General features: G+C 31.5%; 2 protein-coding genes and 1 long non-coding RNA gene across 6 annotated transcripts; 1 reads left to right on the forward strand and 2 right to left on the reverse strand.

Annotated features, from left to right (window-relative positions):
- The first annotated feature begins 2,088 nt into the window (after positions 1 to 2,088).
- LOC123006150 (protein tyrosine phosphatase domain-containing protein 1-like) lies at positions 2,089 to 23,351 on the forward strand. Of its 3 annotated transcripts, none has more exons than XM_044400406.1 (11): positions 2,089 to 2,150; positions 19,652 to 19,857; positions 19,958 to 20,038; positions 20,090 to 20,205; positions 21,381 to 21,503; positions 21,775 to 21,958; positions 22,011 to 22,125; positions 22,178 to 22,340; positions 22,387 to 22,877; positions 22,925 to 23,072; positions 23,128 to 23,351. In XM_044400406.1, exons 2-11 carry the CDS (start codon positions 19,661 to 19,663, stop codon positions 23,289 to 23,291), a joined length of 1,782 nt encoding a protein of 593 aa, XP_044256341.1. In that variant the 5' UTR covers positions 2,089 to 2,150; positions 19,652 to 19,660; the 3' UTR covers positions 23,292 to 23,351. The 3 variants fall into 3 exon arrangements, with proteins under 3 accessions (XP_044256341.1, XP_044256340.1, XP_044256339.1); XM_044400405.1 differs by lacking the exon at positions 2,089 to 2,150 and adding an exon at positions 19,363 to 19,431 and having other exon boundaries at positions 19,496 to 19,857; XM_044400404.1 differs by lacking the exon at positions 2,089 to 2,150 and having other exon boundaries at positions 19,442 to 19,857.
- LOC123006151 (fork head domain-containing protein FD4-like) lies at positions 8,341 to 17,124 on the reverse strand. 2 transcript variants are annotated; one of them, XM_044400407.1, is made up of 2 exons: positions 16,936 to 17,124; positions 8,341 to 9,385 (listed from the first exon to the last, which is right to left on the reverse strand). In XM_044400407.1, exon 2 carries the CDS (start codon positions 9,381 to 9,383, stop codon positions 8,373 to 8,375), a length of 1,011 nt encoding a protein of 336 aa, XP_044256342.1. In that variant the 5' UTR covers positions 9,384 to 9,385; positions 16,936 to 17,124; the 3' UTR covers positions 8,341 to 8,372. The 2 variants fall into 2 exon arrangements, with proteins under 2 accessions (XP_044256342.1, XP_044256343.1); XM_044400408.1 differs by lacking the exon at positions 16,936 to 17,124 and adding an exon at positions 11,108 to 11,173.
- On the reverse strand, positions 18,138 to 19,038 carry LOC123006152. The gene is made up of 2 exons (XR_006412803.1): positions 18,607 to 19,038; positions 18,138 to 18,383 (listed from the first exon to the last, which is right to left on the reverse strand). It is a non-coding gene; the product is annotated as an uncharacterized LOC123006152 (long non-coding RNA).
- Positions 23,352 to 23,363: the final 12 nt, after the last annotated feature.

A 23,363-nucleotide genomic window follows, 5' to 3' on the forward strand; every position in this document is an offset into this window, starting at 1 on the left:
TTTTGAATTGGTTCAGAATGTTTGTTCAGTGAAAGAATTCTATTCAAGCGTAGTCGAATCTGAAGATTAAAGCCGGTATTAAGTCCCCAACAAAGCCAAAGTAAATAAAGTATAATCAAATTTTTCCATTGAGAACATTTGATAATAAAGCTTGTGAATTTATGTATGTTTTTTGAGCGTCAGTTAATAATTTTGAAGAATCGGTAAAAGTAATATAGATGACAGGTGGCTTTACCTGGTTCTAATGGGCTTATGGAATGTGAATTAGTGAGAAAAAAGTGATTATTTGTTTCGCCGCCAAGCAGTCTGAGATAAGTTTTATGTCGGCTTTGTCGAAAGGTACGCGCTCCTTATTGATGACTACTTAAAATGCAAATGGCCGTATTGTAAAAGATTTTATATCACGATTACGGCAGGTGAAATTTTCTTAATGCAATTGTTTCTCTTTTGATGGCTCGGCCCTAAATGGGCTACTCCCGATGGACAATGGCTTGTCTATCATTATGGGCAAGCCGACACAGATCTCGTCGAGAATTTTCGACGTGTTTCAGCACGTGCTTTCGAGAATAACTCGATTTTATTAAGTACTCACTCTATGACAAACTATTTTGACATACTTCACATACGCTCTTCAAAATACAGTTTTAAATGTCAGTAATTTTCTCATCACTGCGCACAGTTTTAATGCAATCATTTTGTTCAACAATAAACCGGTTTGTCTCTACATGTCTTTATTATTTTCTTCATTTTTTACATCTTCCGAACAAACACAGCAAAGTTGAAATCACAACAACCAGGGCATAAATTTAAAAAAATCATAAAAACAATTACCGGTCCTGGTTTTGCTATTCAAAGCGACATCGATATTTAGTTGAATTATGTTGTTTTGAAACTTATCATGTTTGCAAAACAGGGTACAAACTGATGGACGACACGACTTTAATCGACACATAATTTTATACCGATTATCCCTAAGTTGAGTAGAAATTTATGGCTTATCGTAATTACATTTTGATTTATTTATGTTTTCTTACTTTACTTATATTTATAAGTATAACGTTTAATTCAATGTACATGAATTAAAATTCCTGATATTTTACAAAAATTTTCAAAAATTTTGGCCCATTGTACGAAGCTGTCTTCGTTAGTAGGTGGAGTCAAACCCTCGTTTCATAAAAGCTGCTAATTAGCAATTTTCTGGATGCTTATCGCATTCTTGATGAAAGATATGGGGGTAAGATTACGTCTGGTCTTCATCATTGTAGGCATACCCGGTGTCTTAAAAGGTTAAACACAAGAAAAATATTTATTATAGGGATAACCAGAAAAATCAAACTTTTTGAATCTTCAGGCATTATCTCGTAAATTATCGATTGGAACAACTATTAAACGTTGTGCTGACAAAATTTTGCAATACCGTACCTACGAGATGGCATAAAATTAAAAATACACAATTATAGAAACCATTATCAAACATCGTTAAATTTTGTTATTAAATCTAACGACAGTGAAAACTTAAAAATTCATCAATGGTCACACCGTAGAAACACGTTCATGTCTACGGCAATTAATTACAATAGGAATGTAAATTATCTTGTCGAATAATAGTGTAGTACTTAGCAGTTTACCTCAGTTACTTACCTTGTTTTGAATTACTGATTTTCTTTGAAAAAAATATTCCTTTGTGAACTTATATTTATTTAGATACAGTCAAATACAAATACAAGTATTTTTAGAATGAATTTTTTGCATTGTTGAAAATTGAAATGATCAAAACTTCTTTTGCGTGCGTTGCAAGGAAAGTCAATATCAGCCTGTCGTATTGTCGATATGGTCGAAAACTCGTTTTTGTATTTGGCACAGTATTGTGTATTGGTTGTTTCATTTGTTGATAAAGTGAGAGTATGGTGGAATAATCGTTGTGATTTCGAGTCGGTGAGCCACAAACGGTTGTTATAGTCCGGTTATAGTGGGTGGGGTAGGTAATTAATAATTGGTTATCTGGTCCGCGGTCTAAAATGGTGTTATTTCGTGGGTGAGGCGTGAAATTGCATTATGGCAAGAGTGACAGTTTCGAAAATGCAATCGTAATAAAGGTTCCGATGGCGCGTCGGCGTTGTGTTTGTTTAATTGGCTCCAGTGGGAGATAAGTAATAACAAAATAGGAATAGTAATTATGGAGCTTTTGTGTGGAAACGATCGGTGGTTGTGCTTTGAAAGGTGCGAGAATAGCGTTAGAATTGGCATGCAAAATGATTAAGTGAAGATTTTCAATTAATATCGGCTTATTTTTATTATAAATGTTTGTGGCATATGGTTATAAATATCTTTTTATGTGTACCGCCTTGCCTCTGATGGAGTTTAAAGCACTGCCAGTTTAGGTATCCTAAGCATGCCAACACGCATCGAACGCCTCGGGCCCTGCACAGGTGTTAGCGTTTCAACTCACACCTCACTCGGTCTCATCAACCCCAATTACAGGGCCGGTTTCATCACAAGATTAAATTTAAAACAATGCATACCTATTGCTCGTAAATAACATTCCGTACAAGAGTCATGTGGCAACGAATACCTTCACAAAAATTATAAACAACGTGCACATACCTTACCATCACACACACTTCTTTAATTCACCTACAAATTGAAATTTTATATCATTTTATGGTCTATTACATGCTCTTTTCGGCGCTTTTCGGACCAAATTGAACCCAAATCCCGCTCTTACAACGCACTTTTATTTTATTTCACACAAAATGTACAATAAAAGAACCTTTTCTTCATTCTTTTATTCACATTTTAAATAGACGCTTCATCAAACAGTCAACATTTTTTCACCATCATTATTTTTGGTTACACCACCGAAACCAATCTCTTTTCATTCTTCAAAACACCAGATGCAATCATCTTTCTAGTGACACGACGAAGTAAAACAACTAAAACCACTAAATAAACTAACTAACTATGATTTTCTGAATTTCAATGCTCAAGCGTTTTAAAACATATCAAATATGTAAAATTAGTTTTTTTACTTGAACAATTACTAAACACATTAATAACTAAATTTTAAAATATATGTGCACAGATATTCCAAAATTAGAAAGAAAGTCATAATATAACAAATAACAAAATATATAATAAGTGTAGAAGCAATGCTAAACTAAATAACTCAAAAAATGCATTGTTATGTGTGGTACACAACTAAAATTTCAAAGTTACAAAAATTAAAAGAAAATAAAACCTGTTAATAAAATGGGGCAGTAACCAACTAAATTAACTGTTTTTAAAAATATTTTTGTAAATATTTAAAAATAGGTTTTTGCCTTCAAATTAGGGCAATAAAAATAATAATAATTTATTTCAACGCTCCAAGCAATTTACAATTTTAAACAATTTAGACATAACATAACACAACCACTAAAAAACGAACTTACGAGCTAATTAAAATTGCATTTTATTTTTAAATCATTTTTAAGTCTTTTAATATTGGAAAAAAGTCGATGTCGGAACAATTTAAATTGACATTTTGACAACATCTATCTCGTGGACAGTATAGAATAGAGTAGAACGCCGCTAATAGCAGAAATTAAGAAAACAAAAATTTTCGTTCTAAAAAAGTTTCGAGAAACAAATCTTCAAAAAGTTTAGATATTCAACTTTTACTCTTTATTTTCCTTTTGTAAACCACATGTTTGTAAGCTTTATTCGTTGAAATTTTTCTGTGAACTACAATAAAAAACAGTGCACCAGAACTTTAGAGGACCCCCAATATTCATATACCGGGTGTCCCAGGCAGGTTTGGATATAGGAAATTAGTTTTTATTTTTTTCTGGCTGCACGAGTAACAGAAATTAAAACCTGATTAATGGAGCTTGTAGTGCTCGAAAAGGGCTATCTTATCGACATTTTTGTCGAATATCCAATTAACTCCATGTAAACAAAAATTTTTACAAAGGATAATAATTTAATAAAAGACCAAATGATTTCGCAATAACCGATTCTTCGTTATTATAAAAACCGCTATAGTGAAGTTTGACAGTTACTAAGTCATTAAGAACACAGATTTCCAAATAAAATTTAATAACGTTTTATTTTTTGTTCATTTTTTGGTTTATTCTCTGACATTTATTTTATCCTTCTACATGTTACCATCTATTTTTTTAATAGTGGTTATTTATTATTGTCAAACTGTTAGAAGTATATTTATCTTGTTTTCTATTTTTAGGTAGACATATTATACTGTTTGAATAATTATTAGATCGTATTTTTTAGCATTATCGTAAAGTTAAGGTTGAAATTTAAAATTTTAAAATGACACGGACTCAGATACTGACGTTTCGATTGTTGTTTCTGTTTCCTTTTTTGAAATTACTATAAAACTATTTTTTTTAATACATCTAGGGTATTTTTAATGCTAAAACGTATTGTTTGATTATTAAACTATAAGTTTTCAAGCTAAATTTTTTTAGTTTTACATATTTGTTATTTGTATTAACTTTTTTTTTTGGGTACTTGTAATAGCTGATAGAAACATCCTGCTAAAAAGTTTCTTGCAGGAAATTAGATATTCTGAAAAGGCGTCTTCTTAACTTTTTTGTAACTTTGACTAATTCTGCAGTGATTTGAAATAAACCTTGCGGAACGCACATTTTTTATTCTTAGGTTTTTAGTGACACATTTTGCCGAATTTTTGGCTACAACTCTACAACTCTATGTTATAATATTTTCTCATTTTTCTGTTTGAAATAAAAAAAAACATTTTGTAATTACATTTTTTCAAGTATACCTACCTACATATCTTCTTTGTGTGGAGTTTTGACGAATCGTTTAGAAATGTGCTAATTCGGTGGTCAGACTCTGAGCTGTCCTATGACCCATAAATCTCTTTAAGTCGGTTAAAAATCTCTGTCTATTGTGCATACATTGTAGAAAATCCACCATAGTTATATTGAGGTTTGCCAGTAAAACCTACAAGTGCACAATTCAAAATATTTGACATTTAACCCCACTTAATTTATGTTCCACTCTTTGTACACGTTTTAGTGAAATATGAATGTATGGTCGTCTCGTTTTAAAATACAGCGCAAATTAAATTTTCTTATTTGACGAGGATAGATGCTTACAGGAAATTGTCATTAAGTTATTGATAGGATTATGTATTTTGTTTTGCTTCATTTTAATAACAGTATTTCATCAATAATCAGCTTGTACTTTAGACTGCATCGTTGCTGCAAAAAGTAAAAAAGCTCGCGGGGTGAGATAATTACATGGTACTTCTTCACTTAAATTTATTTTTTCTGTTTCTCCGACTGTGAAAGAACTTTGACCATTGTGTTTGAAAATTTTCCAAAGGGGTTTTTCGAATTTCGTCGGAAAGTGCGACTTAGCCAATGGCGGTAATTAAACGTAAATTATTACCTCAAATTTGGTTATCTGTCATAATTAAATAGGCAAATGCTTCGTTTAATTGCATACTTTGGTACTTATTGTTATATAACTACCACTAAAATGTACCTAGCATGCAATTATGCTAACAATACGACATGATAAACACCTTCATTAATTAAAAACTTTTGGAATAAAATTAAATTTAATTTAGAATTACACTTAATTATAGGTCAAGCTTAGAATAAATAGACCTACATCATATTATACAAACTGACGTCATTTAATTTCCTTCATTTTTCACACTGTTTGTGTGAGAGATAGTTTGACATTCCTTCAACACAGATTTGTAATTAATCACATTCCTAATTGTGAAGGAAAACAAGTAGTACCGAGATGTAATTTACCAATTAAATCTGAAATTACTTATGCACTTTTCTTTGCTCTGTAATTATTCACTTTGGTTTGTTTAATACCAAACTTGAGCTTAATGAACAAATCCGCTTTCGTAATTCACTCCCTATAGTGAAAAGCTGTGTTGAATCACCCTGTATTACATTTCTCGGAATGGTTGTTCTGTGAAAACCTCCACAATTCCAAACGGAATTAAAGTCATTTAAAATACAGAATTAGTTACATTAAAAGTTCAATTCTTGAAAGAGCCGCTTTAATTAAATTATTATTAATGATACTGATGTAATTTAGAAAGTTCGGTGACAATTTAATGATTATCAAAGAATGCCCAAAATGGACGACAACTAATGAATAATCCAATAATGTATAAAAGCTTCGATTAAAGAAAATGTTTGTTAAATTTTCACAAGTATGCAACTTGGCTTTTACAAAAATGATGAATTATTCACGTTTTAATGATATTTCCGGCTGTGGCAACTTGATGCTAAAAGAATTAATTCAATATAAGCCATTTAAAAACCACAAAAGCTTTTCCCTCGAGATCTCGTTTAACAGAATTAATTCAGGAACTCTACAAGAATTTAAAAATTGAGAGATTTGCATCAAAAAATTCTATTATGTTTGAATAAAAAAGATCATTTTCGAGTAATTATCCTTGGCTTATTTAAATAAGCTAACACCGCATCACTAATGTATTAATAATAAGGATTTTCTGACAGAAAAAATACAACGTTAATTAAATCAATTCATTTCCGAGCATGTAGGTCGATTTTGATTTTTATTTATCATACTTATTCATTTCTTACGTAATACTTTAATAATGTTATACTATAATTTTGTTTTTTTTTTCGGTGTTTCGTCGTTAAAATTGCGTGTAAAGAAGCCATCAACTGGCTTGTGCATAATGATTGCAATAATAAAATTTTTGCCTCAATGTACAACCAATAGAACACAAATTGTAACATGTTACAGGTAATGAAATGCGGGCGGGATTGTACATACATCAGGTGGCTTTTTATAAATTATAGAGGCGCAATCTTGTCGATAATTGAAAGTCACATTTGTCAAAAATTTTTAAGTGAGTTATTAGTGTTTGTATTTTTTCGTGAGCCACCCATTATACCATGTGGGTGATATAAACCGGGTAGCCGGTTCATTTTTTATACTTTTTGGATATTTATTTTTGTCTTGGTCATTTTTGACCAACCCCTTTTTGAAAATCGCATTTTGTTATCTTTCTAATAATGACTGTATCTATCTTACTTCTTCTCGTTGTTTCAATGTAGAAATTTCTTTAATAATTTGAATTTAAATTGGTTGGCGTTTTAAAAAAAGGTGATCGTTTTACGGAACCGAATAAACGGGCCCGCAAATTAAATCACTAACACCTGGCAAGAAAAATGGGCTGTTAGATAAAAACGGGTCTATTGTAATTATTGACCTGCTGGTGTATTGAAAACAGACGTTTTATCGGAATTATCGATATCTTGAGATAAGGCTAATAGATGAAAGAGTGAGAACAATAATGTGTTATTAATTCAATGGATTAAGCTTATACTCCAAATTAGACATTTCTACAAGACGTCACATCCCTATTTTTCCCTATACATATTTTTTTTAATAGCAAAAGTTTATAAATAAGTACACATCCTGTCTTCATTTCATAATAGATAGGTATTATACAGAAAAACTGTGTAGTTTTTGATAAAAAATAATATCTATAAAGCCATAATATTTGTTTTTTTTTAATCTGAAGTCTAATAAGATATGACTTTGTGTTAATTTTTAAAACTGAATAATATGATAGTGATGTTTCTTGTATCTTTTTTTATGTTACTGGTTGCTCAGTATTGTCAAATCATAGCCCATTTAAATTGAGAAATCCACTCATTTTTAACTAAATATACAGAGTGCGCCAGAACTCACGCCCCAGAGAAAAATGCCATATAAGGTAAAATACCAGAAACATGGAAAAAATGTTAAAAAAATTTTATCTATAAAAATTTCGAAGTTATGAGGGTTTAAAGTTTGCACTTTGACTCTATTTATTTCCGTTGGAAAAATAATTTTCCAAGTTTTTTTGCTATAGGCTATTAAAAGAGGAAACAAGGAAGCTGTATCCTAAATTGTAACTCTGTTCAATGTTATTTATGGCTTTTATTGGCAAGATTTTTGTCCCTTTACTAAATAATTGTAAGAAAACATATACAAGATCATCAGTATCATTAAATAGATATAAAAAAAATGTCAAATGTCAAAAAATATGTCAAAATTTTTTGAAGGATATAATTTTTTAAACATTTTTTTCATATTCTTGGTATCTTACCTTACTTGAATATTTTCTCTGGGGCGCGAGTTCTGGCGCACCCTGTATATTAATAAAAGACAAATGACTCTTATAAAAAAAAGTCTCATTCATAAACACTGTATAACTTAGAAAGACAAGCTGTCACCGAATTTTTTTCTGCAAAGCAGGGAATGTGAAAAGAAAAATCAACGATTTTTTTCAACTTTTATTTAAATATAACTATATAAGAACTAAAATACATTAACACAGTTTGCACAACGAATATTATTTACACGTTGGTGGTCTCCTCTGAGGACGAGGAGGAAATTTCGATGTTGTCCTCTTGTCCATTTTGGGCGATTAAATAGTTGAGTGAGATATTTTTGTCCATGATGGTTCTATCACATTCGTGCTCAGTCTCAAATTCCAAGTTACGCATATTAGGCATGCAAAACGAGTATTGCACTGGTAGTGGTACTGTATGGCAGGTCGCCGGGTACAGAGCGTTAGGCATGATGGGAAGGGGTCGTATGACCCCCGTGCCCGTTTTCGCACTGGTCGAGGCATTTATCGAGAAAATGGCGGCGGCATATTCGAAAAATGCCGCTTTCTGTGCCATGATCAACTCGTCTCGGTTATGGAGTTCATTTTGGGAGGTGGAAGGGGTCATCATGTTGACCCAGGAAAGGTTAGGGAGTGTTTGAATTGGGGGTATGTTTGCTGGAAATTGGGCTTGGGGCGATTTTGGCTCGCTTTGAATGATACTATCGATGCTGAAGGACTTGGGGGCGGTTGTCGTGACTGGTGTAATAGGCGGAAGGGGTAAAGAGAGGTCGGTGGTTGGGGGACAGACAATTGGAGGGACGTTTGATAAGCATGTGGATGGGGTAGGACTGACTGTTTGTCCCCCCATGAAGGAACTGTTCAGTTTTGAGAGACTATCGAGCTCTTCGTGGACGTGTTTGGGGAGTTTGAAGCGTTTCCGTCGTCGGAGGAAACTCCCGTTTTCGAACATGTCTAAAGCAGAAGGGTGGAGGGCCCAAAAGGCGCCCTTGCCGGGACGGTCCGGTCGGCGCGGTATTTTGATGAAACAGTCGTTGAAAGATAAATTATGCCGGAGGGAGTTTTGCCATCTTTGGGTGTTTCGCCGGTAGTAAGGGAAACGGTCGGTGATAAATCGGTAGATTTCCGAAAGGGGTAGCATTTTTTCCGGTGAACTCCATATGGCCATCGCTGTGAGAGATATGTACGAATATGGTGGTTTCTGATCCCCGTATGTTTCACGAGGTGGCCTTGGCATTTCTGCAACGAAAAACACACCCTGATTAATCATAAATGTCATCGATGGGTGAGCGAAAAAAACTGTTAACAATGTACTATTTGTAATCTCGCCCGTATATAATTTACCCCACATTCATTTCGCTTCTTCCGTTCAACAATTTCATTTTTTCGTGTGAATGAGAATTAACAGCTGTAATTCGCATGTTGCGTTTATTTCACTAAATAAATTCTATCCACCTGAACTTACGTAACATCAAAGGAAGTCGCTTTAAAGAATTATACCCGCAACTTAAGTCAAAGCAAATATTAAACTTGAATTTAATAGCAAACGGTTTATAAGGTGCAATACATACATAGCTAATTTATTATGATTATACCTAGTAGGTTGTTTAGTGATCTTAATTCTTATTCAGCAAATGCTTTGAATCAGAACCGCTGTCCTTTCAGACCATATTAATGCTAATAATCAACTGACAGGAATATCTAGCTATAAATTTCCTAGACACAAATCAGGAACGCATGGGGGCTGATCAACATTGTTTATGCATATGCGGTGTCTTTTACCTACGATAATCTTTCATAGAATTGGTCTATCACAACCTCCACGAAAATTATATTATCATTACATCTCTACATAATGACTCTTAAATCAACTCTAAAACTCGACAGAAATTACATACTGTTTATAGTGCACGGTTTTTCTCTCTTATCAATCATAATTTGAACTGTTCAATGCAGCTAAATTTGATAAAACTGATCCCAAAACGTTCTGCCACTTGTTATATTACTAACGGTCAAAACTAATAAAACTCTTGTCGTCATTATCGCATAAGGACAGAAACCGAAGATAAAACTTGTATCACAAATCGTTGATAGAAAAATTACCATTTTTGGAATAATTGACCATGTTGAACCCAAGAAGCCAATGTGGAAAAACGATACAGCTGTGGCTTTACAGTTTTACTATATTTAACGAGATAACAATACTATTTTTTACCAGTTTACTACTTTTTTTTAAGTTAGCAGAATTAAAAGTGTATTTTCCAACACTAATACCTTATACTGTTTCTATGGTGCATTTAGGCTTATTTTTTATGCTGCCGTTAATAGACGGTTTTTGTATAAAATATGTAAGTTCATAACATACTCTTATCTTGTCAATTTTAACATTATTTTGACATAATACTTCTTTATAATAATTTCTGAATTTAGTAAAATTTCTCGTTCAATATTAGTGTTACAAAAAATTTTGAACACAACACAAGTATTATAGTTTAAAACTCTTGTTAATAGCTATAATTTTGTCTTTTGTGTTATTTGAATTAAAATTTTGTTTCCTAGTAGTTTTTTATTTACGTAAAATGTAAATTTTTAAAGCAGACATTGAGAAAAAAACTATTTGCTTTTATGAAAAAATATTACAACTATTACAAGGGACAAAACTTTTGTTAGTATAGAGTTGTAACTATCAAATTTTGGAAAAATATTATCGCAGTTTCAAGAATAGTATGGTAAGGTGTTGCAACATAAAAATAAAGCCTGTTTAGACATACTGACTGTCCTAATTTAGAATTTCAAATTAAATTTTAAAATGACTCTACTAAAAATTAATGATTGTTAGATGTGTCGCTTTTCTATTAACGGAACAAAATGTTTTTGATACAATATTTTTAAATCATAAAAAAAATAATTTAAAAAAATTGATAAAGCTTCGGTTCTTCTAAATCAAAATAAGTTACTCACCTCTTCTGTAAATACCAACGATAACAACTCTGATTCTAAACTAATCAAGTAGGTAAATGGTGATATTTAAGAAATACAAAAAAGAGAGATTAAACGATAAGTATTTTATGAATTTTGGAAAAACAGATAAATGTGACAAATTGATTTTTTTCAGACTTTACTCTAACAAAATTATGTTGATTATTTTTCTTATAGATTTTATTTTATTCCAAAAACAACTAAAACGTGACTTAAAAAAATTATAAATTGTATTACTAATAAATACAGAAATTCTAAACTTTTCCCTGATTTATAGAAATTCTGAATGTGTAAGCGTTTATTGTTTTGTTGTAGCAAAGCTAAAAATCTTAAAGTGATCACAAGCAAACTCAAGTATGTAATACTTGGTCTATACAGGCTGCGCCAGAACTCGCGCCCCAGAGAAAAATGTAACGTAAGATACCAGGAACATGGAAAAAATGTTAAAAAAATTCTATCTATAAAAATTAGTTAATTAATTAGTTAGTTAAAAGTTATGAGAGTTTTGCACTTTGACTCTTTTTATTTCTGTTGGAAAAATACTTTTCCAAGTTTTTTTGCTACAGGCTATTAGAAGAGGAAATAAGGAAACTGTATTCTAAATTGTAAATCGGTTTAATGTTACTTGTAGCTTTTATTGGCAAAATTTTTCTACCTTTACTAAATAATTATAAAAAAAAAACAAATACATACAAGATCATCAGTATAATTAAATAGACATGAAAAATATCAAATGTCAAAAAATAAATGTTAAATTTTTTTCCATGTTCCTGGTATCTTATCTTACTTGAAATTTTTCTCTGGGGCGAGTATTCTGACACACCCTGTATTTTAATAAATTTTCTTTTTTTTTTAATTGATGCAATTTTGAACTAATAAGTAGTAACACAGCTGTGTCCTAGTCTTTGTTAAACCAAGGAGGAAAGCGTAAATTACTTCCCTTGAATTGTGACATTGTTAGCACTTTAAACAAGGGCGAAAAATAGTACATTCTGATGCAAATGAATTTGTAAAGATGAGTCTTTGTGTTATAATAACTCAAACAGCGTGCCTGTTGAAAAACCCTATTTGTGTTTGAATGAGTAGATAAGGTAAAATGAATGAGCGAATAAAACGAAAGTCGTTTGTATTTATGGATTTTTTTTCATTTGTTGGTTGGGCGAGCTCCAGGTTTCGTGTAAAGTTTGCTTATGATAAAGATCGTTCTAATTAAGTGAGTTTATCAAACAAATTATTACATACAATAGTATCAGAGATCTCTTGGCCATATTATGGATTTTTAAAAGTAACTATTGTTTACATGAAACATGTAACACGTGTTATGAGTAAAACATTTAATTGTATTAACAATAATTAGCATATTTTACGATAACTTTATTAATTTTGAAACTTTATAGCCCATAGTTTAAAATCGTTTTTTACGTTTGCATTAATTTATCTCTTGTGGATAAATGGTCGAAATTGTGGATATTAGCGACGCCTCCTGCAGGTTAATGACTATAAAATTTAATGCATGGTCAGTTGTTCAGCCACTACTGGTTTTTGTTTTAATTAAAAACACATTTTTACTTAACGATCTTTTAAACTTTATGTCTAATTAACATACTAATGATTCCGTGCGATTGCGTTTTAAAAGAAAGTCAATATTTGCGTTAAATTTACAAAAGTCGGCTTTAGTCTCGTGTTTAGGGATTATTACTTTAGGGTGTCACACGTTAATACGCACCCCAAACATTTATCGACTTTGCGCGATAAGCTGGTAAGGAATTGGGCCGAAATAAAAAAACTGATGACCAGAAATAGCACTAATAACCCAGTGATGGTGTTTGCTTTGTAAAATAATCGTTAAATTTTTGATGTCAGGTCAGGTAATAAATTTGTGGATTATATTTTTTTACAACACAATAACTTGACCTTAACTCTACTGCACAAAGAACAAAACGGCGACTGGGTGCAAATTTGGTTTTTGAATAGATGTAATTTTTACTAATTTTATTCCAATTTATTTAACTATTGTCGGTAGATAGAATGCGCAGTTCAAAGATCAAAAATTTTCTACTTTAAAATATTAAAGCTAATTTCGAAATAATTACAGGGTAGAGTAAAAGCAGATAACAGACTATAAGGAAGGAGAATTACTGACACTTTTAACAAATAGACTTGCAGCTTATAACACATCGGAAGGTATAATGAAATAATTGACTCCATATTTAACAAGAAACTACACCAGTTTTTGGTCTTACTTAATTACTTTTCGAACATGTCAAAAAACAGAGTTTAATATGGTTTCATGCACATTTGATTGACTGTTTTTAATAACTCCAGATTTTATAACCGGTACAGACTACAGAGTAATCAAAAAATACATTAAATTGGTGTAAATATCCCCGAAAATTTACCTTAAATCTGACATTAAATTACATGACGAACAAAGAGCGTCGCATGTTTGCGGTTTTCGATTTGTTTGAACGTGCAGTTAATAACCAGAATCTTGTGAAAAACATAAAACAAAGTTTATAAATCAGGCTGACAATGATTGTTTAACAGAAGTGTATTAAGAGTTCAATTATCGCAGCTACTTGAGTTAGCGTTTTTTGGCAAAACCAATCAAATTCTATAATCACGTATCGCAAAAACTAGTTTCTGGTCTAGTTCAAGTTTCAAACATTGCAGATCTGAAAATGTTCTGAACAACACAAAACCAGTTTGGACCGAAAGTGCCAAACGAGTTTACTATATCTAATGTCGTTGTTAATATATTTTAGTCTTTAGATTTAGTCTTGAAACAGGTTTTGCAGTTCTGAATCATTACTCTGATGATGCCAACGTGGTTGGCGAAACACGTCTAGACGTTAGTTATTCAGCAAAATAAATATTTGTCATTAGCAAAATCCTTTGACTATTAAATTCAATTCCATAAATTCAAAACCTTATTACATTGTAATATCGACTCTCCGAACGAAAACTATATAGTAACACATAAAAATTGGTTTTTGAGTTACGATGGCTCATGTAGGGGCCAAAATACAAAAACAATGAGAAAAGTTTTCTTTGAATAAATCATTATTTACCAAAATTTAGAACCTTAGCAATTTTCAATAATATTAAACAGTTCCTTAATTTTTTTATTAACAATCAAAGATTCAATGCAATTTTTCTCAAAACTATAATTTTTTTACTATAGTCTTCGTTGGAAGAGTCGATATGTAGATATTTTATTCTGTTGTCACCAATGTAAAAATAAATTCTTTATTTAAAATTTAACAGTTTTATTTTCAAAATTAATAAAAGAAAAATGTGTCTATTGGGCAGGTTTTTATTCAATAAATCGTTTTGTATAAATAAATTTTTATATAATGTTACGGACATTAATAAATACAAAATTGTATTTTATTCAATTCTAATAACACTTTGAGAATAAATATACAATTGTAAAAACAACTTTTATTAATTGATGACTGATCACGTTTTTGCGTGAGTGTACAAATTTTGAAATAGTGGTGTTAACAAGTTTACAAGTTGGTAACAGATCTATCATTCTGAGAACAAACTTATTTGGGATCATTATAAATTTTCGTTTTGTTGTTAATTTCACTCTTATTACTGTAGCTCGTTTAAAATTATTTTGTTTAATCCAGTCATGGTTAAAAATAAATAAAGATTTATTCTTGAAAATAACAATTTTATTGCAAATAATATAAAATTAAAGTACACGCTTTTTCCTGGCAAAAATACAACTTGATTAACGAGGCTGATAAATTCACTAAGTTACACAATTAGTGATTTAGCAAGTTCTGAGTACTTTGTCGTGTTAACAAAACTAAAATTTATTTGTTGTGTTATAGAAATAAACAAACTTTTTCTTTATAAAATAACGGAGAAAATTTTTATATACGTACATAGGTAAACTTTGACACCATTTGAATTGATGTAATCAAAGAGAAGTTGATTCGTCGAACAAATTACAAAGTAATATGGTTACAATCTTTCAACTTTGTAAATGTCAGAATGTTACAACAGTGTAGTTTAGTAGTTATATTAAATGATTTATGTCTGCAAATGCATATAAATAACTGTTAATTATTTCTCGAGCAGAATAATAGTCGGATTCTTGCAAATTTCTTATTTACATTACTCAATACATTCCATAAATTATTTATTTTTTAATATAAATGTTGAGTGTTGAAAAATATAATAGCACCGACAATGTGCCATAGGTACAATGCTTGAGTGAATTATGGATAATAGTTTTCACTGTTTGTCATTAACTTGATTAGTTATAGTATTAAAATGTCACTTATCAATTTACTATTAAAATACAGACTTTGCAGTAAATTAGAATGATTTGTTTAGTAGTAATAAAAGTGTGAAGTAACGTTACAAAATCAGCTACAATGCAAAAGTGTAGCAAATGAGTCTATTTCACAAATTGCACAATGAAAGACTTCCCCGCTATCACAAAGTGTGCATTAGTGGGAAAAGGGCAAATGCGACGCATTGTATAGCTAGGGGAGTCCCACCGAGAACAGCAATTTTTCTCACTCGACAAAATACACATTAAAACAATTCACTCTAATTATCGTGACAAACGTAACAAATAGCAAAAATTCTTTCCTGTCAACGGTGGTATTACTTGAAGTTTTTGCAAATATAGAGAGTTGCTTTTTATGCACTCCTGGCACGTGCTGCTGCGGCTTGGGGACCGATTGTAGATATTGTCATTGTGTGATTATTAAGGGGTCATTCAAACCCCGGGAGGGTTGCACCATCCCATTAAAACTTAGTCAACATGTAGTATTACAACTATGTAAACAGTAGTTGATGTTGGAATATTACCAACACGAAAGAATGAATAAAGCCGCCGCTCACGCGCCCACTAATAGGGTCCTCATCATCTCCAAGACATCCCAAATTTATTCATCAACTCGGGGTTGAACACAATTACTTTATTTCATAATTAGTAGCGAAAACAATGTTAAAATTAAGCGGGTGCTAATGATATGCCACGAATACCGCCGGCTATTATAATTCTATTACCATTACGCTCAACAGATTGTAATTAAAATAATGACCAACGCGATTATTGTCTATTTACACACGTCGAAATCATCAGCAAAATGCTGAAAAAACACACCCGAAGCGGCGTTTAATAAGATAAAACTCACTTAAACAAATCTGATTAGATAATAGCTTCTGGTATTTCTAAAAATTAAACAAAAAAGAGGAAAAACGAGCCCGGCATAAATATAAGTCAGATGTGACTTTAACGGCGCATAAATTATCGGTTGCTTCATAGAAAGATTCAGTTTTGTGGAACTATAAAAATAATCTAGTGTAGAAATTGAAGATTAGTTTGCTAAGCTCGTATTTTTCGGCTTTCAAATCAAATAATTTTCCACGAAGTCCCACAGTTAAAAAGCGACATTTTTTAAATATTTGATTAATAGTTTAGAGATATAGAGTGGTCGGAATATGTGCGAATTTGTTGTTCGTTTGTTTACGGTTGGTACCGGTATTGAAAAGTGTTTGCACTAATAAATATTAATTATTTATGGCATGGCCGCTATTGTGTACGTGAAATTTATTAAACTTATCTTTACGGTGTATGTAATAAGATCTTTTATGTTCGATTATACAGCTGACATTGATAATTAATAGCAGTAAAATAGAGGGACAAACCAAAACCATTTATCACATCAACTTTGAAGTTAAATTAGATTCCTCCACACAATTTATCTTTTGTGGATTAATCAATCGTTCAACTGGGCCAAGAATTTTATCCAGTTTTTTGAAAAAAAAAATTCTCTTACCTGCTGACGACTTTTAAGTTGTTCCTTTTATCCATTTGTGCCACATGACAAATTAAATAAATAAATCTGTACAGTCCTCCGTACACAAAACACTATACCGCACTAGTGTACATAATGGTGTTTGGTAACCGCACAAAAGAAAATCACTGTCGGCTTATTTTCTGATGGGATTGTCGGCTTAGCTTTGTAGTTAACTTTACAAATCGGTTTATCTAAGAGAGTGTGATCAAAAATGTGTATCATACTAGAAAAGTTATGGGTACGCAGGCCTTTTCAAGCCCAACCTTACACTCGCGCCGACTGTTCTCATTGGATCTTTACGAATTCTTCGACAGAGGCGGGAAATATTAATTGTAGGGGAGGAGTTTTACCCTAAGCTCCATTTTGTATGGCGTCCTTTTTTACCGGATACTTTTCAGTCCGCTCCGAATGGGCTCAATAGGAAGTTACAACACGCGTTCACGCGCCTAGGAAAAATACAACCGATAAACAATTTCATTGCTTGTAGTGAAATTCAAAATTATTTAAAAAAAGCCAACATAAAGGCGAGTGAATTGTGAAACATTTAACTAATGTTTGGAAAACAGTCAAATTTCGTAAAATGGCGCCACGTGTTAACAAACCTGACAGAAAACTTCAGTCGTCGGTAAAACGTTCACTAAATTAGTTTCTGCTACTCGTCACTAGATGGCACTTAGTAAGATTTCTGTTCATAATGGTTTCCCATTTATTTATGTATACCAGGTGAATAAAAAGTATGAAACCAAACATTTTTTGCTTAAACTATTTATTTGTTGAAAAAACTAATTGATGAGTGATAAAGTACTATAAAAATGTGATAATTTAGCAAGAATATTTTTCGAAATTTCCTTTTGTTTTAGAGTTCTACAAAAAAAAATATTTTTTTAAATGGCAATAAAATCATTTTTCTCATAAAAGCTATACTCTAAGGATTACAACTATCCGCTTTAAATTAAATTAAAAAAAAAAATTTACAGGTAAATTGCAAAGTATGACAAAAAAAAACGCACAACTCAAAAACAAAACAAAATTTCGTTCTGAAAATACGATCACATTTTTTATATTACTTTAATTTGTATTAATTATTATTTTCTGGAGGCAAATGATTAAAAATAAAACCGCTTGGTTCCATACTTTATATTCACCCTGTATATTGCAGCAAAGGAAAAATAAAACACAAATTATAAATAATATCACATTTATTATTTACAGGATACACATATAAATACAAATAATTTATACTTAATTTTAAACAGACTCAAACGGTATGTAACATATTCTTCGTACAATTGTAAGGGGTATATTAGGGACAAAAATTGCAATAAATAAGAGAATAGGACCTAATACTATAAAGAGTATATACACAATAAAATTCCAGATGGATTTTGGGAAGGTGTCATCATACATTGCTATAGAAAGCATGCCTCCTGAAAAAAAAATGTGAAAACACCCTTATAGTCATTTAATAATTGTTATGTTCAAAATAAATAAATTGTTAATTGTGACGATCCATATTACACTTCTCTGACCCACTTTACTCAATGACACAAGTGTGACATAATTTCGATTATTATTAATCTAAATTCGAAAGTGAATTATTGTGTAGCTACGGTAATTCACAGTTTTTAATTAATTATTATGTAAAAGTACCTTAAATCGTGGATTAATGTTTGATTTGTGATGCACTTTAAACATAATTAAATATTAGTCGCAGTTTTAATAACTCGGGTAAAAGAACATCATCACAACAAGAACTACACAAAATAACTTCTCCCACAAAGACTAGTTTGTACAATCTGAGCAAGTCGACTATACCTGGACGACCTTCGCTGTTTTATTTAATACTTTCGCTTTTACGCCATGGATTTGTTCATTTCTGCTACAATTATGTAATTGTAACGAACTGATTTGGAATGTTGGTTTATTTATTCACGTCTAGGGTATATACAAATTACGTTAAACGTGAGACAAACGCTGATTCTGAATTGTTTTAATGTAAGCCAGGGTCAGGCTTTAATTGTTTTCATTCGTCATCAGTCATCATTTACTATTGCGAAATGATAATTTGTTAAAATTGATGAAAACAGGTCTTGGGCAATGTTTTTCATCCTAAATGTCAAATATTTATTCAACGTGATGCAAATGTAGTCGTCCAATAAAAAATTCAATCAAATCTGAGTTTAACGTTTGTTTTATTTATTTTTTGCTTCAGAAGCACCAAAATTTGAATTTTTATGTTTTGATTAGCCTGCCATCTATTGTTAGCAATTCACACTTATGTTTATTTGGTTGCATAATTTAAACATTTGATTGATTTCATAATTATGAAATTGTAATTAGTAAAATATACAAGAAGTGTGTTATGTTTGTTATCTGCTTACTGATGTATCAACACAATCAATACTTAAAAAGATTGGAACCGATATAATCGCGCGAAACGCAATTATTTGAATAATTTTTTTACAACCCAAACAAGTTTAATTCAAATTTCGGCGAATTCGCCCGTATACGCAGTGCGCAAATAATTTTTATTTTTCAGTGTTTCTGACGTGTCGGATATTTACCTTAGCGACCGTTCTTCAGCTTTTATGCAGATAATATCTAATAATAAATTCAAGCATGCGCTAACAACTCGATTAAAAATGTGTTTGTTTGATTGTATCATTTTGAAATAAACCGGTAAGGGTGTATGTAGTTTTTTACTATGGAACTATACGAAGTTAAAAATGCTACAAATGAAAATGTACAAGCAAATTACAGTAAATTATCTGATCATATAAGGCGGTTAACACCACAAGGTATACAGTGTAGCGTTTTTTGTGGCGGGACTAACTGTAAATATGAAAATCCGGAAAATTGGAAAGCCGACAGTTTGGCCATACAAGGAATATACTCACATTGGTAAGTAAGAAAAAATATTTTTTTTAATTTTTTACAACACGTGGTGCAATTAATTATTACTGCAATTAAATTGAATAAATTATTAGGAACGTTTTTGCAGGATAACTGACGATATTTTAGCGATGGCACGTCCTAGTACTATGGTTATAGTACAAAAGAATATAATTCAACAATTTGAAAGGTATATGTTAAGCTCTTGAATTATTTAGTTTCTATTATGATATCTTTTTAGTTTAGGAATAAAATCGATAATTAATTTACAATCACCAAGGGAGCATGCAAGTTGTGGCCAACCTTTAGAAGAATCGGGCTTTTCGTACGACCCAAATATATTTATGGAACACAATAGTAAGTCTATAGTAGTCATTACAATGTTATCAATTTCAGTTAATCTTTTCCTATGTGCATGTTAATTCGTGATTGGATTGAAAAAATTATACAAATATTTACACTTGAACTACTTTTCACCTACTCAAACCCATAAGTAAATTTATTCAATAATGTGCATGAGCTTTTGGTTCACATAACAACATAAATACAATTTCCCGCACGAAATATAGAAGTAATAGAAATTTTAGATAATCTCATCTAGGTACAGATGGTAAACTATATAAAATTGCACCAACTAAGAGGAAACCTGGATCACAGAATATCCAAACCTCTTTAATCTGTGCCTGGACTTAATTATTTTGTATAAAACATGAAAGTTTTCCACGTAAAATAATAATTACTCACTTTTCACTTACTCTAACTATTAGTGTTGGTACAAAAATACAACTAAGGTCAATATTATTATTTTACATAATGAAACTGTTCAATTTTCTACTTAGAGGACACCCCGCATGACGCAGTGACTCGACCACAAGTATAAATAAAAAAATTATTCGTTTTGCCACCGAAAAACAGGTATAAAAATAACGTTTCCGGAAAATGCAAATGTGAAAATTTCCCCCTGTTATAAATCTCCTAGCCGGTTATTACGCGTATATAGATTTTCTAAATTTCTTCGTCTGTTGATAAGGAAATCGGGTCATGTACTATGAAATAAATAAGGGTATAAAGCTGATAAGTTAACCTACATAGTGAATCGCGTGAATTTGCCCAGTTAGGCGTGTTTAAATCAAATTAATCATTAATTGGTACTTGAGCTGTCTATTTAAATCGGTCAAAATTGATTTGTAAATGAAACTTAAATCGACTTGTTGAATACCCCCATCGAACATTTCGATTAAGAGTAAATTATTTAGGCATTGTTCTAACAATAAACTAGCCGAGCTTTGGCCGAAAATCGACAAAACCAATAAGCTTCCAATTATCTGAAGCTTTAAAAGGGGGAATTCCCCGTAATTACCGGTATTATCCCCGGGGAAATATTTTCCCCGGTCAATTATACCACTCGCGTGACGTTGCAATGTGCGCTTTAATATCGACTTTTTCCATAATTAATTAGCTTCATTTATTTTAATGAGGGATTTTTAGTCACATTCAGGTCACACGTTTTAAATTTTCATGTTTATTTTTAGTTTTTTATTACAATTTCGCCTGGAAAGACTACGGCGATGCCACTTTGGTCGGCCTCCTAAATATGGTAAAAGTCCTAGCTTTTGCCGTAACAGAAGGACGCGTCGCTATTCATTGTCATGCTGGTAAGAAACATGCGATATTATCGAATTGATGAGTTTGTTACATTTATTTCTGTATTTTGGTATTGATTTTATTAAGTAGTGTAAACACGCCGTCAATCATATTTATCGGTCCAACACCACATTCATATTTTATTAATTACACTTTTATTTTACTTCTAATATCAAGAAAACTTTATTTTCTGTGTTGACATGTATAATCAACATTGCCACCATTTCAAGGCTACCATTAATTATTTGTCGCAAGATCTGATCAAATGATCAATTTTTTCAGGTTTGGGGAGAACTGGGGTTCTTATAGCGTGTTATTTGGTTTATTCGCTTCGAGTAAGTGCAAACGATGCTATAAGATACGTTAGATTGAAAAGGCCAGGTTCGGTACAAACTAGAGGACAAATTTTATGTGTCCGACATTTCGCACAATTTATACTTCCCCGAACTATAACTTATTGTCTCAAGTACGTCAAGTTAGAACCAACTTTTCCCCTAATCAAAATTCTTACATTTCAGAGAAAACATTAATAAAAACAAATATATGAGCGAATTTAGTCTAGTTCGGTTTCTTCACAGGCAAAGAGTTATACTCCACGGTTACGAAGAACGGACTTTTAAATTCATCCCTAAGGCAGTTTTACCCTAGATAATATCATTTCTTGTAAATAATGTAAAACTTTTAGATCGTCCACTGTATATGCGAGCGAATTTTGAAACTGTGTGGTTGTTGGATAGACGAATTCTCATCAAACACCCCCCTTACCTTCGATTTTCTTTACACGAAACTCAATGGAAATATTAAAAGATATGAAAGTACCTACAGCTTATGTAGTACAAATTCCGATTGTAAGACTTCATTTTGTCTTTTTTTTTGACTCACGCTACATTTCAGCGCTATTTTCCAACGAATTAAAGTCTCCTGAAGAAATTTCTTCGCCTTCTAGTCCAAACCCTTCCGAGAATGGTGATCCAAGTGATTCTTTTTCCGAATTAAGCACCTTAGATGGTGATGAAATAAGGGAAGAACTTTTAATTGAAAATCGATGTTTTCAAGAGTTGGAAACACAAAGGTGTTTCAATCAAGAAATGAATGACGAATCAATAGTTATCCAAGATATAAATGTCGCAGTCAGTGCACTACTATTGGATTATTCAACGTTATCGAATGAGATCAAAAAGAAAGTGAGACAGTTTCAACTAGAAATTAACTCGTCACAAGTTGGTTGGTCGAAGCTTGCGATTGAGACGGATTTAAGGATTTTAGCGATGTTGCTCTTTGAGTGGATTGAGAATTTGAAACATCCTGTCATGAAACGCGAATTTTTTGAAAATATTGTTATTAATTATAAGCAACCTGAAATTTGCTTCCAGAAGTTTCCAGCTGTATGTAAACCTCTCTTAGGATGCAATGACTAATTTCATTATTTCAGGAAGAAGGTTATTTCATGGAATATTTACTCCGATTTGTCAGTAAAATTAATCCGATTAGTAAAGAGCATCAAGAGGATTTAATAAAAAGGGTAATAGCCGCATGTTCCCACCAAACTTTGTTAATTCAAGGAAAAATGAAGCCGTTAGGTTTGTACTTTTTAACCACCCGCGCTGACAACCTGAAACCGGGTTTTTATTTCAGATAAAGGTTTTAAAAAACTGAGAGATGGGACTTTGGCATGCACAATGGAATTTTTTCAGTCGCTATTTGAACTGATTGAAGTACACCACAGTCTTAAATCAAGTGTTTACTTAGAAGAAAATAAGATGTATAACGAACATGATCTTGAGAATGACTTCCAATAAATACAAATTGTGTGAAAATCTATTTTTTTAATGTATGTATTCTTTAATAAATCTCCTTAATAATCTACATTT

Source organism: Tribolium madens, unplaced genomic scaffold (genome assembly GCF_015345945.1).
Source record: "Tribolium madens isolate multiple individuals breed KSU strain unplaced genomic scaffold, Tmad_KSU_1.1 Scaffold_2;HRSCAF=44;Tcas5.2_LGX, whole genome shotgun sequence".
Taxonomy (NCBI): domain Eukaryota; kingdom Metazoa; phylum Arthropoda; class Insecta; order Coleoptera; family Tenebrionidae; genus Tribolium; species Tribolium madens.

Excerpts from the sequence above, each read along its gene's own strand:
- LOC123006151 (XM_044400407.1), bottom strand. The coding sequence starts at position 9,383 with ATGCCAAGGCCACCTCGTGAAACATACGGGGATCAGAAACCACCATAT.
- LOC123006150 (XM_044400406.1), top strand. The coding sequence starts at position 19,661 with ATGGAACTATACGAAGTTAAAAATGCTACAAATGAAAATGTACAAGCA. Across the intron at positions 21,504-21,774 it reads CGCTATTCATTGTCATGCTG|GTTTGGGGAGAACTGGGGTT; the intron begins GTAAGAAACATG and ends CAATTTTTTCAG. Across the intron at positions 22,126-22,177 it reads CTTTTAAATTCATCCCTAAG|ATCGTCCACTGTATATGCGA; the intron begins GCAGTTTTACCC and ends TAAAACTTTTAG.